At 43.9% G+C, this 18,342-nt stretch overlaps 1 protein-coding gene and 1 pseudogene across 1 annotated transcript; one reads left to right on the top strand and one right to left on the bottom strand.

The window, feature by feature from the left end:
* Positions 1-9,340: 9,340 nt before the first annotated feature.
* On the bottom strand, positions 9,341-12,898 carry LOC123084020 (uncharacterized; annotated as a pseudogene).
* Positions 12,897-17,280, top strand: LOC123084019 (acyl transferase 5-like). Its single transcript, XM_044505834.1, has 2 exons — positions 12,897-12,914; positions 16,438-17,280. Exons 1-2 carry the CDS (start codon positions 12,897-12,899, stop codon positions 17,278-17,280), a joined length of 861 nt encoding a protein of 286 aa, XP_044361769.1.
* The last annotated feature ends 1,062 nt before the right edge of the window (positions 17,281-18,342 follow it).

Below are 18,342 nucleotides of genomic sequence, written 5' to 3'. Positions count from 1 at the left end.
GTGTCCATAACCTGGCAAGGATGCATGTATATATAGAGCATGGCCAGCATCAGTGAGCATGTATGGGTGCCCCACCATAGTGCCACGCACCATTTGCATCTTTTTATTACTGCGACAAGTGCCATTTACTACTGGTTTACAAGCCATACCTCTCTTTTTTGTATACTTTGGGAATCAACAAAAGGCGGAGCCAGCAGAGGGATCGGGTGGTGATGGAGATAGGGATAGTGAAAGGATCAAACTGGACCTAGAGGGGGTGAATAGGGACAACTACTAATTTACTTTGATTATTAGCAAGTTTAGGCTACGTGGACAAGTGTGGGCCAAAACAATGCTACGGTGAGATATACAAGTACATGATGCATGCAAGGTCAAGTGAGCAAAGTTAACCACAAGTAAATGAGTTACGGTTAGGAACAACCAAACACCACACAGACGAAGATGTATTCCGATGTTCACTTCCTTGAAAGAAAACTTGTCACCGTCAGAGGGGTAGGTGTTACCATGAAGGTTACCCTCTTATTCTTGTGATATCACCATGAAGGCAATTCTTAACCACTAGTGGTAGACCTTGAGGGGGAGTCCAAACTTTTACAAACAACGGGGTAAGTCACAAGTTGATTCCTCTCCTGGATGCGTGTTATGGAGAGAGGCGGGCAATATATTTCAACAAAGGACAATTTCTGATACAAGACTAGAAATCTATGCCGTTAGTCTCAGCTAGTACAGAGGTTTAGCCCCCTAAGAATAACAATTACTCAATAAACTCAAAGGCGAACCCAAATTCCTTCATTGGAAATATAGACCGGTGGCTCGTCTCTCTTTTCCTTCAAAGGAGTGGAATGATTTGACCAAGGGATGTAGAGGTTATGAAGCTTTTGCGATTTGGAAAATGGGGTATGGGAGCGTAAATAACTGTTTAAATTATAGGTAGTAAAAAGTAAAATAAATAAATAATTACAACAGGTGGAGAATATGAGAATATATCAAAATAACTGTTTAAATTATGTTAGTCGAAATACTTTCATTATCGCACATTGGTGAGATAGTTTTGAGCTGAGCCTTCAAAAGCATTTCATCAACGAGCACAAGCCGTGACATAATTAACCTCCCTGTATTTGTCCTACGCATTGTCTTTTGATTCCCTGCTCATGGATCTCATTCATCAGATGGGTTGTGTTGAGGCTATTTACTTTTAGTGGTCTGCATGTGATGATCCAACTATTCCTCTCTTTATTTACTACTCTCTCCATTCCCAATTACTTGTCTATTTGTCTAGATACAACATGTTTTTAGTGTTAAATATATTCGTATCTAAAAAGTCTAAAGCAATTAATTTGGGACGGAGGTAATATCTGCTAACCGGTTGGTGAAAGTGAATCCTTCTCCCCGGCAATCGAGCAAGGACATTGCATGGCATCCATCGACATTGCAGGAATTGTAGAGGGGAAGGACCAGACACGCACGCTGCCGACTAAAACCACACCAATTTGACGAAAATGCCCTCGGTCAGATCATTAAGCATACAAACGATAGGACAAAGGTACCCGCCACAAAATATGAAGCACACAAGGATTAATGGAGGAGGGCGTAAGCTTAATTAGCGAGCTGTGGCATATTCCTGGATGTGTACGTCGTAGATCGGTATATGCATGCGACGCAGCATGGATGGACGGATGCAACTGGAGAACCCCCTCCGTTCCACAATACATGCCTTTTATTTGTCAAAATATAGATGTATCTAGACATGTTTTAGTGTATAGGTGCATTCATTTTTGGACAAATGGAAATCAAGTATTTTAAAACGGAGGGAGTACATGCGTGCAGCTGCCGGCACTATGCTATGCATGGCTCCCCCATTCATGGGTGTTTTGCCAAATAAATATCCAGCGGTTGTTTTCTTTTTTCTTCCACCAACGGTCGACTTTTTTGTCTGGCGTCCAGCTGTGAGTTGCTAGCCTTTTTTTTCCACTGCTTCGTTTTCGTAATCGCCGTACAAGTGCTTCGAAGGATGGCACCCTCAAATGTGACTTTGCCGACATGCTTAGCCGGTCATCGACAAGGAACCAGAGGATTACAACAAGTTGAAGCAACCATCACTCGAAGCCTCAAATTTGCTGCTCTTGGTGACATCACATGATCTGACCTCCTAAGTCCCCATCCATCATTTCGTTTCGAGAGGCATCGCTTTTGGAGAAACAATTTCGCAGTTGGGGTGCTGCCACCAGGGTGGTTGATGTTGCTACATGACCATTAGGATCATGCCAATTGTTTTCATTTTTGTAAATAATTTGATGTGTGCATGATTCATGTCTTGACTAGCTCTGGAACATATGTTGTTGCAGAGGTGGGATGTACTCTTGATATTCATATGTTATCGTTATAAAGAGAATAAGGAGCAACGGTAACCACCGGACACAGGGCGAAGAACATGGTGATCAAGGTAGGATTTTTTAGCACGCCAATGAAAATAGTGGTGATGATGATTTTTGGCATGCCAAGTGTTCTATTATGTAATGACTATTCTTTAAATCATTAACTCCTTTGTACGAGCCACATTCAGTGGTATTGGACATTGGTACCCGTGTCCCTGGATCGGATCATGAGCTTTAGCTATGTTTTCCTTTTTTGGCCGGTCCAAGCCCTACCGCCGTAGTGTTTTCCATTTGCAGTGTTTCGCATGTGTAATCTCCTGATTTGGTTCTCTGTGACCATCTTTGGCTATAAATAGGCTGGTATAACTATTTCAACAAAATCATGTTTATGTAATCATTAACTTGGTCTTTTAATACTAGCTAGGTTCAAGCTGTAGAGTGAACAACCGACCTCGAATATATGAACCCAAAAGCTTGATGGAGCATCTCCTTAATATAGGTCTCCCTACTTGTGGGTGTTATACAACGGTGTGGCCAGTGTGCCAAGTAAGTGACTAAGTTGACCCCTCACAAAAAAAATGTACCGACAGAGTTGATGAAGTTAATGCATATGCAACAACAACAAACAAACAACAACAACAACAACTCTGTCGGTACATATGCGCCATGATTAATCCAGGCTTAAGGATTTAGATTAGATGACGTAGAATTTCAATATGCAAGGACAAAACAAATCTTTTTTTCATCATATAGACCAATTAAATCATTTGACATAAGAGCAAGTAATTGCAGGCGCATAGCCCGCTTACATGGCACTTTTGCCTCTGCGGCATAGAGAGACATGAACAAATTTGGAGAATGGGCTCCTTATGCAAGAGTCTGCCTCTACACATGCACCTAGGCAAATACAATAAATTTGAAGAAAGAGAAAAGAGAAGGTGGAAAAAAGTACTAGTCTTATAATCTACTTTATTATAGCCAACTTAACTGTATGATTGATTATAAATGTCGATTTTACATGACATATCAACATGCTGTAATGTTGGGGTATCTATATGTTGTATATGTTGAGGTAGCTATGCTAATTTTATATTTGTAAAATTAATTATCATGTGTGTTAAATGTACCTCATGTGTTGCGTTGTGCTTGTGCAACATGGATGGATGATTAATGGGCTCCCTCAGACTGGTCATAGTGGGAGTAACTTAGATAGTAACATAACACACACAAAAAGAAGTTTGTGTATGTGATATAAGTAGTTAGTGAGGAGATATGTGTTTGTGGTAAATATTTAATGTAACATAACGCAACCCAAAACAAAATAAATCTACGTCTAATAAATGAAGGATTAAGTGATACCGCACTTATGTTGCTACCTACTTCCACTATGACTAGCCTCATTGAATGAACTATTAGCATAAGGTGAAGCTAGTGTAGCTAGGTAGGAGCATGTAGTTCTCTCCGCATCTACAGGACACGGAAGGGATGAGAAGAGACAATTTAGAGACTGGTGATTGATTGTTTGGAACATTGTCATTGGTGCGTGTGAATGAAGAAATGATGGATGGAGGATCGATGATCCATCATGCATGAATGATTGTTTTTGTACTCCCTCCATTTTTATTTACTATGCATATTAGTTTTTGATCAAAGTCAAACTTTGTAAACTTTGACAAAGTTTAAAGACAAAAATATTAATATATACAATAACAAATCAATATCATTAGATTCAATATTGAATATACTTTCACATCATATAATTTTTTTATTGTAAATGTTCATGTTTTTTCTGTAAACTTGATCAAACTTTGTGAAGTTTAACTTTAGTCAAATCTAATATACAAAGTAAATAAAAATGAAGGAAGTATATAGTTACATGCATACATGGCCTGCTCTGGTCACACACACACACACACGAAGAGAGCGAGAGAGAGAGACAGGCACGCACTGCACTGTCACTGTAGGTACGTTGACAGATGAAGGAGACATGTACACATGCAACAGCACACACAATAATAGAAACTCATACAGACACGCATACGGACTGTACACTGAAATGTACGTATATGTCGCATGCTAGCTAGGTAGCTGCAGCGTGAATCGATCTGGTCGGCATCGATCCGGTCCCCCCGGAACCATGCATGTGACGTGAGTTCGTACCATTTTTGTTGTTTTTGCATGGTCACCACCACCTACTACCTACGTACTACCAACGGGTATACATATCTGTATACGTAGATCTTATATTTGAGATTAGAGATAGAGCGTGGAGTGCCACCCGTGCATCCAGGAGGCAAACTTAATTTGTACCAGGATCCATAGGCAGGAGTCTCCATCCATAGTCCTTACTGTGTAGAAACGAATGATGTATCTATCAATCTATTATAAATATACACATATCCGATCAATATGATATATCAAGAAGAGTTTACTCACTGTATGTACGTTGTCGTAGAGCAGCTAGCATACATGCATGAATAATACAACCAGCGGCAGTACCTAGCTAGACGCTAGTCTGCCGACATCGACATGCATACTTACGTGGCGTACCTACGTGGAGCTGGCCATGCATGTACGTGGCCCCATCACAAAACCCTTACGTGCAATGCAAACATCCAGAAAAGAGAAGGCGCAGACAGATCTGCTCAAACTTCCCGCGGCAAAGAGCCTCGTCACTGTCATGTCGCTGCCACTGCATCTCCACTAATAATTCTTCGTCCGTCACTCCAATCGTTCTTTCATTCTAAGCTTCAACCATGATCCCTGCATCATTGCAAATTAAGGACCTCTGTCCAAACAGTTAGCAATATTTCTTCTGATGCCACACTTTCCTTCCTTATGGGAAGAAATACTATACTGTTGGCTTGCCGGCCGTTTGCTGGGCTATCTGATTGGCTAGAAATCGAGCCATCTTTGAGAAGAAACAGATTAAAACACCGTTTGAGATTGTGTTTTCCGTGTGCTCCTTTTTGCTATATTGGGCAGGTCTTCAGCAAGGTGATGGAGTCAAGGAGCTGCGCAGTGGGGCGGCGATGGTCAGGTCAAGCACTATGTGCATGATGAAGATGTGCGAGGCGGCGAGGAGACCGATCAAGGGAGAATGATCTCGCAATCTCGCCTGCTTTCAGAGTTGCCGCTATCGCTTCTAGCTGCTGTCCGATTTCTATTTGGCTCTTATGATGAGCTTTTGGCTGTAATAGACTGTAGTATTTCAGGTTATCGTTGAACTATGGTGTTGTCAGGTTTTCGCCCCATGGCGTTCGTTTCGATGTCGGGCGAACGCAGTGGGTTTCCTGGCAGTGCCCGAACTCGCTGCACCTCTTTCCCTTTTCTCCTGTTTGTTTCTCGGAACAATGTATTTCCGTTCATTTGCAATGGAAAGGGGTCATGCCCGGTTCGAAAAAAAAATCATTGCAAATTAAGAACATCTCCGACCAGAGATAGCGAATGTGCCTACAAAATTCCATCTGGGTCGTGGTATTTTGGGAAATGCCTCCAAGAATAACTTGCGGTCCACAGCTATCTAAAAAAGCATGTTAGGTCAACTCTAGCTGATCCCCTAAAAATAGAGGAGCAAAATGGCGGAGTAAACTTAATGAAGGATTTTTACTCCACTAAATGTTGGTCTCAGACCTAACTGAACTCCTAAATTTAGCGGAGTAAAACATTAATTTTCATAAGTTCAACATAAATTAGCTTTAAACAACCGAAATTCGACACATAATGTACATAATCATCCACCGAAACATAATCTAGTTTTTAAACCTAAACATGAACTTGAACTTAAAATGAAACATGAACTTAAACTAAAACTAAACATCGTCACCCTTATAGATGGTGAGTCAATCTGCCTGCGAAATCCCATCACCCATGGGGTCCGCCCTGTGCCATCGCTGCAGTCAGGGAAGAACGTCCGCCATTCTTCAAGGTTGAAGACCTCCTCGTTGTCGCCGCAATCGTTGCTGCGGTGCTCCTCATTGTCTGAGAGGACGATGGCCTCCCCGTCAACCGCGCGCTCCTTGAAGATATTCCTCTCCGCCTCCACTACCTCGGCTTACTGGCGGCAGAGGTCCGCCATGTACTCATGGGCGGTGGCCTCCACCGTGGTGCGCTCCCTCGCCTCTCGGTCCTCGTTTGCCACCGCCGCAGTCACAACCCCCGGTGGCGGCAGTTCGAGCTCGATGGGTGCCTCGCCCCATAGGAAGTTGAAGCGGGCAGCCACGCCGCGTAGTCGGACCTGCCACTGTTCGTACTCGAGGGCGGCGAGCTCGGCCGTGTAGAAGGAGTCGAGCCAGTGCCGCTTGTAGGTGTCACGGTTGGTGATCTCTGCCACCCACGTCCCCAACTCCTGCTGCTGGACGCAGAGGTAATTCCTCAATGGTTACCGCGGGGAGTTCAGGGAAGCCAATGAGCCAATCCGATGAGGCCGCAACGTCGTGGCGGAGGCTGCAGCTTGAGGACGCACTTTGCTTGTGTCAGCGTGGATCCGCGCTGCAAATGGGCAGCGGGGACTGCCAGCGACGGGATCCGGCCATTGGGAGGAGGGGGCGGCGGGGAATGTCGGGGGGTGGGGGTGGGAAGGGAGGGGGGTCATCGGCTGTCGGGATGGGGAGCAGGAGAAGCAGAGCGATGGAGAGAAGGGTGCAGATTTTCTACTCCAACACCGAGTGGTGGAGTAAATATAGGCGCTGCATAAGTGGTGAAGGAAACATTATCCTCCTCTATGGGTTTTAGGGGTTGGGCTAGAGGAGTAAAACCGGATTTTTACTCCTCTACCGATCTCCTTAAAAAGAGGTGCGAATCGGCGGAGTAAACTTACTGCAAGATTATTACTCCACTAAGTTTTGATCGGACCTGGCCGAACTCCTAAATTGAACATAGTAAAAAGCAATTTTTCATAACTTCAATATAGATTCTATTTATACAACTGAAATTTGACACAAAATATATTTCTCAACAGAAAAGAGAAGGAAAAAAAAAGGATTTATAGGGACAGTGTTACCCCCTATATCCCCTATCAGCAGTTGCTGCTCCTTAGTGTCAACTAGTAAGCTTGCACGTGCAACACACGTCTGGACTGAAAGCATGTTATACAATGAAACATAATTTTTTTTATCATAATTTCATTTCAAAAATACATATTTCTAATTCCCAAGTCATAAAGATAGGATCTATTTTATTGACAGAATTTATCACTACTTTAGCTACTTTAGCAGCTTGGCCAATTACACGGAATTCGTGATTATTCTATTTCTTGATGCTCGCTATGTATAGTGGTCAAATAGGATTATTTTGTTTGCGAGACCTTTTACTATATTTTATCATGTGGGAGTTAGAATTAATTCTTGTTTACTTACTTTTATCCGAGTGAAGCGGCCCCAGGTGTAAGAATGCCCAGATATCATGTGGGAATTGACAGGATTTATCGCTTCACTCGCAGCAAACCATCAGGTTGCATCGATATCATATCTTTATCACCAAAATAAAACATGAATCATGCTACTCATTACCTACAGGTCCTGACCAATGTAGTTCAATGGCCAGCCCTTCCCCCTGCGGTTGTACCAAGCGACGGCCCATACATACCCGTCGACGGAGCCGCTTCGCCCAACTCACAACAGCTGTCGTCGGCTCGCTCGTCTCCCTCACAGAACCGCATCGCTTCGCTCGCAGCAAACCATCAGGCTGCATTGATATCATATCTTTATCACCAAAATAAGACATGAATCATGCTACTCATTACCTACAGGTCCTGACCAATGTAGTTCAATGGCCATCCCTTCCCCCTGCGACTGTACCAAGTGACGGCCCATACATACCCGTCGACGGAGCCGCTTCGCCCGACTCACAACAGTTGTCGTCGGCCCGCTCGCCTCCCTCATAGAACGGCATCGCTTCGCTCGTAGCAAACCATCAGGCTGCATCGATATCATATCTTTATCACCAAAATAAGACATGAATCATGCTACTCATTACCTACAGGTCTGACCAATGTAGTTCAATGGCCAGCCATTCCCCCTGCGGCCGTACCAAGCGACGGCCCATACATACCCGTCGACGGACAATGCGGATGCCCGAGCCAGTGCAGCAAGAATAACACTTATTACGTGGAGATCCGGACCAATGTAGTTCATTTGACAACATTTAGTGTTCATTCTTCCATGGTCAGGTCCTGACCAACGGAGGTACAATTCTTTTTGCAATCTATCCATTTTAAATAGCATGCCTCTCCTGCAACTTTCAGAAAACGTACTGGCATGTCCTATGCCCAAATAATGGCCATTCCAGGTCCACAAACAAATTAAAAAATACAGGTAGCCGTTCGAGATTGCAAGTCTAATAGTAGCTCTTAGATGACAAATAATAAAATCTAATAGTGACCAGGATGGGCATCCCATCGTGTCTCTAATTTGGGGTTGTACTTGGCACCTTTTTTTGTATGAATTTAGTCGGTTCACTCAAATTTTCATCTAAGCTCAATAAAACTGAGCCATGCATAGCTAGTCTTTCCACGGCCAATAGCAGCTTTACACAAAAATAGCTCATCATGAACCGGCAAAAGCATCAGCTACGCGATGCATGTGAAATCGCATCCCAAGTCCTAAAGGTATATGGCTATTGAATATCAAGAAACAAGCTAGAAAGCAGCAAGGCAATGAAAATGGATGGATTCCATGGCAGCATGATCTCGGTGCCCTCCTATCATTGTGAATCTTGATTAGGGCAGGGAGAAACTGCCGAGTTGCCTTCTTTGGTTCCCGTGTATAGACACCTGCAGCATATAACTTTTTGTAGCAAAATGTAAAATATTAACACTGTTCCAAATGGATTTGCATAGGCCCTACGAAAAAAGTATAGTCGTGAACCATGGTGCATATATATAACAATGTCTGAATTAAGAGGATGATCATTACAACAGGGGGAGGTAATTGACCTTAAATCACTTACATATGAATATGTATACTCTAAATGTAGGCCTTGGGTGAGAAGCAAGACAGATCTGGACATTCAGTAAGTAAAGCCACAAACTTATCCACCTCTTCATCCCTGAATAACATATTTCTATAAGATAGTATATCTGTATATGCACTGAACAAAGCCCGCATGTTGGAATAGAATAGTACTCATGAATGTAATCAAATGAACTAAGAATTTGCTAATATGTCTAGCAGGACACATCTCTCATCCTCGTTCCTCCTCGGCACAATTGCATTCCATAGTATGGTTATACATATCCTCAAACATGTAGGAACTAATATTTGTCTTTCTCACGTGCATGAAGAAATAGTTACATTTACGTGCTAGAAAACTAATTGGATGAGAAGTACATATGTCGCTCATTGTTGTTCTTGTATAAAAATAGTACGAAAGTGGGATCATAAACTCACCAATCCTTGTTGTCTCTCTTTATTTACAGAGCATTTAACCTCTGCCTCAGACAACGTATATATGTCTCAGCATTCGGCATGTACCTTTTGTCAATGTCAATATACTCAAATACGACATCTTCACCAAGTTCCAATGTAACAGGCTGTCAAGAAAAAAGATGCAATACCAAAGGTGAGAATGGCAGTCTATTGGCCAATATATTCTACTGTAATAATTAGTCTAAAGGAGAAAAGATGCATGATATGTGATAAATTAGTACAAATATAAATAAAATTATAGAAATGTGGAACAAACCTTGACCCTAGGAGTTGCAGCAACTATAATCCTTTTACCAGTTTCATAGCTCCAAATTAATGCAACCTAATAGTTTATCCATCCCTTCACCTGATGACCTCTTGGACTTAAATAGAGATGATTTCTGAAACAAAATGTGAGATGTTTAATCTGGGCCACACCCAAACACACTTATCTCCTTTGTTTTGGAAAATATGTATTCAAATAGCTTGCATAGAAAATGGTGTCAAGAAAGAGCCAACTTAATCAAATGGCCTTGCTACATATAATCGATAACCTTCAAGCTATTTCGAAGTCCATATTTCTTTTATCAAAAACCATAATGAAGTTCTTGTGTCATAACAAATAACCTGCTGGGCAGGATGCAGAACCTGAATATTTTTTCCATCTGCATAACACACTGTAGTTTATGAGAAACCGCAAAAAATCATATCACCCAAGAGAGGCAACCTACAAACACACATCAATTACATTGTCCGAAATAAATATTTCTAGCATCAATTGAAACCATGTTTGAACTATAAATGAGTAATGTATGTAGTTAGTGACATACAACGATCCAGCCACTGAAGTTTGTGCTCTTGAGCACCTGCATAGGCACGAAATAAGTAATCATAGGAGAGGGAAATCACTAATGATCATTGCAAGTTTGCAACTAATTTGTAGAGTGTGGTTAATCACAGTCGACCGGACAGAGAAGAAAGCACTCATGATCCTACGTACTGCTGAACACCCTCCCGATTATGCACTCCAATGGACTATTGTTCGCGTCATCAATCTGCACAAATTTGCAAGATGAACTTGGATAATGCATTTCAAGTATGAACTGCTAGCTAGGAGAAAACTGAATGTGGAGCACCTGACGAGGGTGACGATGTGCTTAGAGGCGGGAGCGATGCACTGGCCATGGTCGTCAAGGACGAAGCCAGCGGGTGGCTTGGGCATGGCGTCGCCCGACCATGTCCCCCCAGCGAACCTCCCCCTCCCCCTCAGCCTCCTCGTTGTCATAGTCCCTATACCCTGCCTCATCGTCGAAATTCTCATCCAGCCGCAGAGCGTCGGGCGAGCGGGCCATGCCTGCCGGCGGCGCGCGTCTGGATTGCTCCCTGGACGGCGGCCGCTCGGCTAAGCCTCTCGGCGGCCCGCGCCCTGGTGGTGGCGACTGGGTGCGCCAGCAGGGCCTCGCCTCCCTGGCGTACCTTGTTCTTCGCCGTCGTCGTCGTGGAGCCTGGGCGGCAGCCCATGCTGGCGGGTCTGCGGAGGAGGGCCGCGGTTCCTGGGTGGCGGCCTGGACGACCGCTGCTGCCTCGGCGGTGCAGTCACTCGGACGGAGACACACCTCCCGCAACCCACTCTTAAGCAGATTAAGCCTCGTCCCAGCGGAGAATCGGCTGGCGGCGAGACCGTGGCCCACGCTTAAGCAGATGCGAGCGCTCATAGGGGTGTGGCGACGGCATGGGGTGGTGGCGGGGCGGCGGAGTGGAGGAGCGGTGATCGGTGACCCTCCAAGCGGTTGGCGGCAGCAATAGAGGAGGGATGGCATGTGGATCGTGGCATCGTGCTCATGTATTCTAGGACGACGAAGGGGTACAGATGGATTAGCATGGGATCGGTGGGTTAGTGGAAACATGGAGTGGCATTGGTGGGTAATTAAAGTGTAAAACACGTTTGATAGATTGGAGCCATTTGGACCATCAGATTGCAAGTTTCAACGGATAGGATGATTTGGTTCTCCGTCCTCTCGTGCTTTTATAGGGGTAGTAGATTATAGGGACAGAAAAGAGAAGGAATTTATAGGGACAGTGTTACCCCCTATATCCCCTATCAGCAACGCACACATGCAAAAGACGTTGCAGAAGACAATAAATCTACTACTCAGCAGGCCAGAAGTTGTCCCTAGAGCTTCAGCATAAGGACTTGGCTTTTCACGGAGAAAACAGGGCAGCTCTTTTTCTTCTTCTAATTATACTCTTTGTGGCGTGTTTGCTCTAAATCAAGAAGCGGGTATTTTTGTAGCAGTTTGGCTAACAATTAATAAGATACAGTGAAGGCAATATGTGAGGATCAAGCTCCTTGAGTATTTGTTTTAATGATTTTTTGCTATTATGCAATCTTTCTCCAAATTCGTAAATGAAGTGAAGTACAATTAAGGATTTTTTAATGTTTGTTCTATTCGTTCTTTCCTCATGAACGTGCTAAAAAGAAAATGTAATACGACTAATATTTTTTAAAAAGTGGATCGGCTGTATATAAATTAAAGAAATATGGCCAATCATCGACATCATGCCTCTATAACTCGAGTGATTCAAACGATAGAAATTATAAATTGTCTATACATTAAGGTATTTGCTGGATCAGTTCCTTCATAATGGATGGGCGCGGTAACGCGTGCCTTCATGTTCTAGTTAAGAAGACAAGAAGACAAGAGCCAAACCGTTCGCTTGTTGATTGATTGGCTGTCTGTCCGTAACTGGATCTGGTACACGTACTTACGTAACGAACAATGGACGGATGCATGTGATGTGATGAAGAAAGGAGAATGACATCATTACTAAGGAGTAAATATATGTACTGTACGTAATACAGTAATACTCCGTATTTCTAAATCGATGGTGTATGCATGTAGGCACGTCCTGGTCTTGGTCTGGCCTCCATCTGAGATCATGTTTTTTCGGGCAATCTGAGATCAAGTATACTAGAGGCTAATGTACCGTGTAGTTAGCAGCTTTGCCAGAGTCGTTCTCCAGTTATTGAATTTATTTATTTATTTCTCCCAAGATTATTATGGCAACTATATTCCGCGCATAATGTGGAGGTCACCGAGGTAGCGCCGACCCCATGGGTGCTATTGGGCGGGTAATGTAGATCTGTCCTTCTGGTTTTGGCAAGATTTCGTTCAGGTTTTGTTTTTCATTTTCATTTTTTTTCCGGACAGTTTTTATATTTTATTAACATTTCAATTCTTGAATAGTTTTAAGTTTTTGAATAATTATTGAAATTTAGTAACATTTTCAAATGCATGAATATTGAATCTTATTCGTGGGCCATTTTTGGATTCACGGACAATTTTCAATCATGGATTATTTTTAAAATTTACGAAAATTTCTAAAAATTCATAATTTATTTGAAAACTTGTGACCCTTTTAAAATTCATGAATATTATTAGTGTTGTGAATATTATTTTCATATTTTTTTATAATTTTGTAATATATGAAAAAATTAAATCATGAATATTCTAAATTTACAAAACTCAAAATTCATGAATATGTACATAAAAATTTAACAGTTTTTAATAGAAAAACAACTGAAATGAAAATATGGCTGAAAACCGAACAGAAAAAATTGCCAACATAGTACGCACATAACGATACGTGGGATGTGGTCCTGTGCATTAGCTCACAATCCTAATTATTTAGGAAAAAGTTGGAAAGTATTTTAATAATGGAACGACCAAAAGAAAAAAAAATCAGTTGATAAACCGGCGAGGAAAAGAGTCGCCAACACAATACGCGCATAGCGCTACATGGCGCTACAGGCGGGGTCAACTTCAAGGAAAAAATGTTGGAGCTCTTCTAGACCTCTATTTCTAGAGAGCTCGGTAATTGTTAGGATGTGTATATAGATCTGGGCTGAGTGAATTATATATTTGAGGGATTAAGAGATGGATCTAGCTAGCTATCTAGAAAAAAAATGCTATCTATCTAGAAATGTGTTAAAGTGTGGTCAGAGGGTCAACATTACCCAGGTCTTGTACAATACAAGATGCTTACAAAAATGAAATGATTTACTTTAAAGCACCGGTGCTTATTTGTAGTGGATACACTTAAGAAAAAACTCATTTCATATTCTTAAGCATCTCTCTAAGCATTTTGCATTGTACAAAGTCTTATCGACGTGCACTCCGCAACCACAAGTATATTACGTTGAGATAGGAGACATATACGTAAGCATAAGCATGCAACAAAAATATTTAGGAGCTCGAGATCGAGATCCAGAAAGCCATGCGTATATTTGTCCATATGACTTTCGCTTTGTATATGCATGTGCATGGTCCCGGCCGGGCACGCGATGTTATTTGTGATCAGGAGAGAGAGAAAGAGAGAGCATGCGCATCATACCAGTACACTGCAGCGTTTTGTCGCCATCGATTAAGCCAACACCTACATTTGTACACATACATTCACACCGGCCGGTTTCGGTCACACTACTGCTGCTGCCCGACTACGGCCCTTCATTGTTCTTGTTCCCGGGGAAAACCATGCACGTGACTAGTTGCGTACGGTCTGTGCCATGCATCATATCCAGTGAATTTCATACATGGGTAAGACTACAGAAATCCTACTCCTACTTCTACTACTTTAGCAGTAGCGCGTTCCGCGAAACCGCGCTGCTGCTATATTTGTACTGGAAGCAGATGGCTAGCCCCACTTAGCAGTAGCGCATACCACTGACCAGCGCTACTGCTACGGCCCGTAGCAGTAGCGCGTTTCTCTGAAACGCGCTACTCCTTACTTACCTTATTCTGAAGCGGTTCATCCTGCACACTCACTCCCTCTCACTCACTCTCGCCCGCACCGAACCCGTACGTCGTCCGCCGCCACCGCGCTGCTCCTCGCCGAGGTACTCCCTCCTCCCTCCTCCTTTCCTCCTCCTCCGGCCGCCCTCCTCCCACCGCCCCTCTCCCTCCTCCTCCTCCGGCCGCCCCCTCCCTTCTCCTCCTCCGGCCGCCCCCTCCCCCTCCACCCCCGGCCCTCCCTCTTCCTCCTCCGGCCGCCCCGTCCCCCTCCTCCCCCGCCCCCTCCATCCTCCGATCCCACCGGCCTCCTCCCCCTCCTCCTGTCTCCTTCCTCCTCCCTTCCCCTCCTCCATCCATCTCTTTTTTCTGTTTTTCACTTTAGTTTTTTACTATTGTATAATGTAGTTTTTTTACTGGTTTTTAGTAAGTGTTTAAAATAATTAGTAAGTAAATTAATAAACTAATTGAACTAGTTTAGTTTTAGTAAGAACTAGTTGAATTAATATAACTAATGTATTTTTAGTAAGAAAATTAATATAACTAGTTGAACTAGTTTATTTTTAGAAAGAACTAGTTTATTTCTATTTATAGTAAGTTTATATTTAGTAAGAACTAGTTGAATTAATAGAACTAGTTGAACATGTCACATTTGTTGTTATTTTTTTAGTTTAAGCAATTATTCCCGCATCGATGTCGACGATGCCTATCCCGCATCCTCGTCGTCGATAACCGTCGTTCGTTAGGGTTTTAGTTGTATTAGTGATGTTATATGTATGATACTATTCGGGATGTATTAGAGATAACTTATAGGATTTTTATTTTTTCAGAAATCAAGGAGCCCCTCCATCATCCCGTCGTCGTCCCCGTCACCGACCCCTTCCGACCTCGAGGTGAGACCAGCCAAATCTCCATGTCAATATGAGTCATATAAGATATGATGTAGATACAAACATGTATATCTTGTGTTGCTCAAATAGAATATGTGATTGCCCCAGTGGCCGGTCATGTTCATGTTACACCTCCAAGTGGCCTATATTTTGCCGGAGTGTTGATTAATTTTCGTTCTGGCAAATTTCAGGCGCTCGATATGTCCTGTTTTAGCAAAGGTCATGCCGGAATTTTCCGTGAATTTTGGAATGATTTGTGCTAGAATATGTAGGAAATATCGAGTGGCCTGGATTTTCTAGAAAGATAATTAAACAATATTTTGAGTTGACTTTAAGTCTATCAAGGCCGAAAAATCCCGACTGTTGTCGTGGGGTGTAATGCACTCGGGAACAAGAAAAGACTCGACAGATCGATAGTCAACCCTTGATGAATAATAATGATCTAATTTAGGTTTTTTAGTACATATATTTAATTGTACAAGTTTAATATTTGAATTATGAACATAGGAAATGTCGTACTCGGACGACGAAAGTCTCCCAGCGGAGTGCGACTGGTGCCACAACGACCGGGTTTCTACGACAGGCCTCACCTGAACGAAGCTCGGCGCTTCAGCATTAAGCTCGAGGAGGCCTTCGATTGTGATACGGTAAGCTACGACGCAAAGTGTTTTTTCTTAATTAAGCTCGACTTCTACTACTTCAACGTGTAATTTTTGTTTTTTACAATTCGACTAGCTTATCCCGTGCCGTGCAAGACGCTATGTCTTGGATAGGATGGGTTTCAAAGATCATGAGAGGAATGAAACAAAGAAAATTAACCTAAGGACCCATCATTGTATGGATTTTGAGGTAAATCTATAAGCTCGACGACCAGATCCTCCTCGCGCAGGTCAATTGCTTGCTCATATCATCTCGTCTTGTCCGGATCCCGATCCAGCAGGAACTCAAAATTTACACCTTTCTCCGTGCGCTGCAGATCACCAAGTTCAGCTGCGGCGGGTACGCCGTCGGCATTTGCTTCAGCCACCTGGTGTTCGACGGCCAGGGCGCGGCGCAGTTCCTCACGGCCGTCGGCGAGATGGCGCGGGGCCTCCCGGAGCCGTCGACCAAGCCGATCTGGTCCCGCGACGCCATCCCCAACCCGCCCAAGCCGCCGCTCGGCCCGCCGCCGTCCTTCACCGCCTTCAACTTCGTCAAGTCCACCGTCGAGATCTCGCTGGACAGCATCAAGCGCGTCAAGGACCAGGTCGCCGCCGAGACGGCCCAGAGGTGCTCCACCTTCGACGTGGTCACCGCCATGATCTTCAAGTGCCGGGCTGCGGCCATCAGGTCCGCGCCCGACGCCGAGGTGCGCCTGGGCTTCGCCGCCGGCACCCGCCACCTGCTTACCAACGCGCTGCCGTCGCCCGACGACTACTACGGCAACTGCGTGTACCCTGGCGGCCTCGCCAGGACAAGCCAAGAGGTGACCGAGGCGTCGCTGGTGGAGATCGTGACGGCGATCCGGGAGGCCAAGGATGCGCTGTCGGCGCGGTTCTTGGACTGGCTGGGCGGCGGCGCCAAGGACAGCCACTACAACGTGTCGCTGGACTACGGCACGCTGGTGGTGACCGACTGGAGCCACGTCGGGTTCAACGACGTCGACTACGGCTTCGGCGAGCCCACCTACGTCTTCACATTGAACGACGATGTCAACATTGTGCCGTCCGTGGTGTACCTCAAGCCGCCCAAGCCGAAGCAGGGCATCCGGCTGGTGCTCCAGTGCGTCGAGGAGCCGCACGCAGCCGTCTTCACCGATGAGCTTGAGAAGCTCGCCTAAGAGAGCATTCTTTACCTTACAGAAGAATTACAGGTGGGATTTGGAGTTGCAGTTGTTGTTGTTGTTGTTGTTGTTGTATTCTCCATCTTGTTGTGTGTTGTAGTATTATTCATTCCACACCAGACTTAAATTTGCTTCCAACAAACAAATAAATAAATCAATGAGGGGTTCTTTCTTTCTTTCTTTGTGTCTCACTGTATACTTACATTGTACATGTATTTGACATTGTGAATCAGCAGAATCATGTCATGTGTTCCAAGTGGATCATTCATTGTAGACTGTCAACCACAAGCTTGTTTGATGTTATTGCATTTGCATTCTTGGTTCAAATGCTTTGTTGGGTGTTATATGCAAGTCAGTAGGTGTGGGAACGAGATCCTCTAACATCACAAAGAGATGTTAGGGAAGCTACAGTACCCTGACATCCTTTCTTCACATCTATATGATTAAGCCTAAAATGATTTGAATTACTTTGTAAATTACAAATCTACTTTATACAAAATTATGGTGTAATAAAATTAATTTCGGATTTTATTTTTTATGAACAGTAATTGTGCATATTGTCTTTGCTATCCCTGCTTCGTTTTGCACTGGAATTACACTGTAGCTTCGTGACATCTCTTCATGATGTTAGAGGATCTCTGTTTTTTCTCTTCTTTTTGGATTGATGATGATTGAGAACCGTGCCATACATTGGTTTGTCAAGGGGACAGATGGACTAAACAGGGAGATGGACCGAGTCCGGCAAGGAAACATCTCCACGCTCCCCTACAAATAATCAAGCCATGGATTGTTATTACAGGCAGGTGATGTTGGCAATCTTCACTTCAGTTTCCTGCTCCTCCATGGGCATGGGCACCAACAACAAGAAGAAGACGGCCACAGCTGTCAATGGCGAGGGCAGAAAGAGAAACAAGGCTATTATCTTTCCCCCCGAGTTGTTGCTGGAGGAGATGGTGTGGGAGATCTTGATCCGTCTACCCGTGAAATCACTCACGAGGTTCAAGCTGGTGAGCAAGGCCTGTCACGCCATCATCTCCGCCCCTCTCTTGGTCCGCGCCC

Source organism: Triticum aestivum, chromosome 4A (assembly GCF_018294505.1).
Source record: "Triticum aestivum cultivar Chinese Spring chromosome 4A, IWGSC CS RefSeq v2.1, whole genome shotgun sequence".
Taxonomy (NCBI): domain Eukaryota; kingdom Viridiplantae; phylum Streptophyta; class Magnoliopsida; order Poales; family Poaceae; genus Triticum; species Triticum aestivum.
The sequence above is the reverse complement of the archived record's forward strand: the minus strand, read 5'-3'. Positions and strand labels throughout refer to the sequence as shown.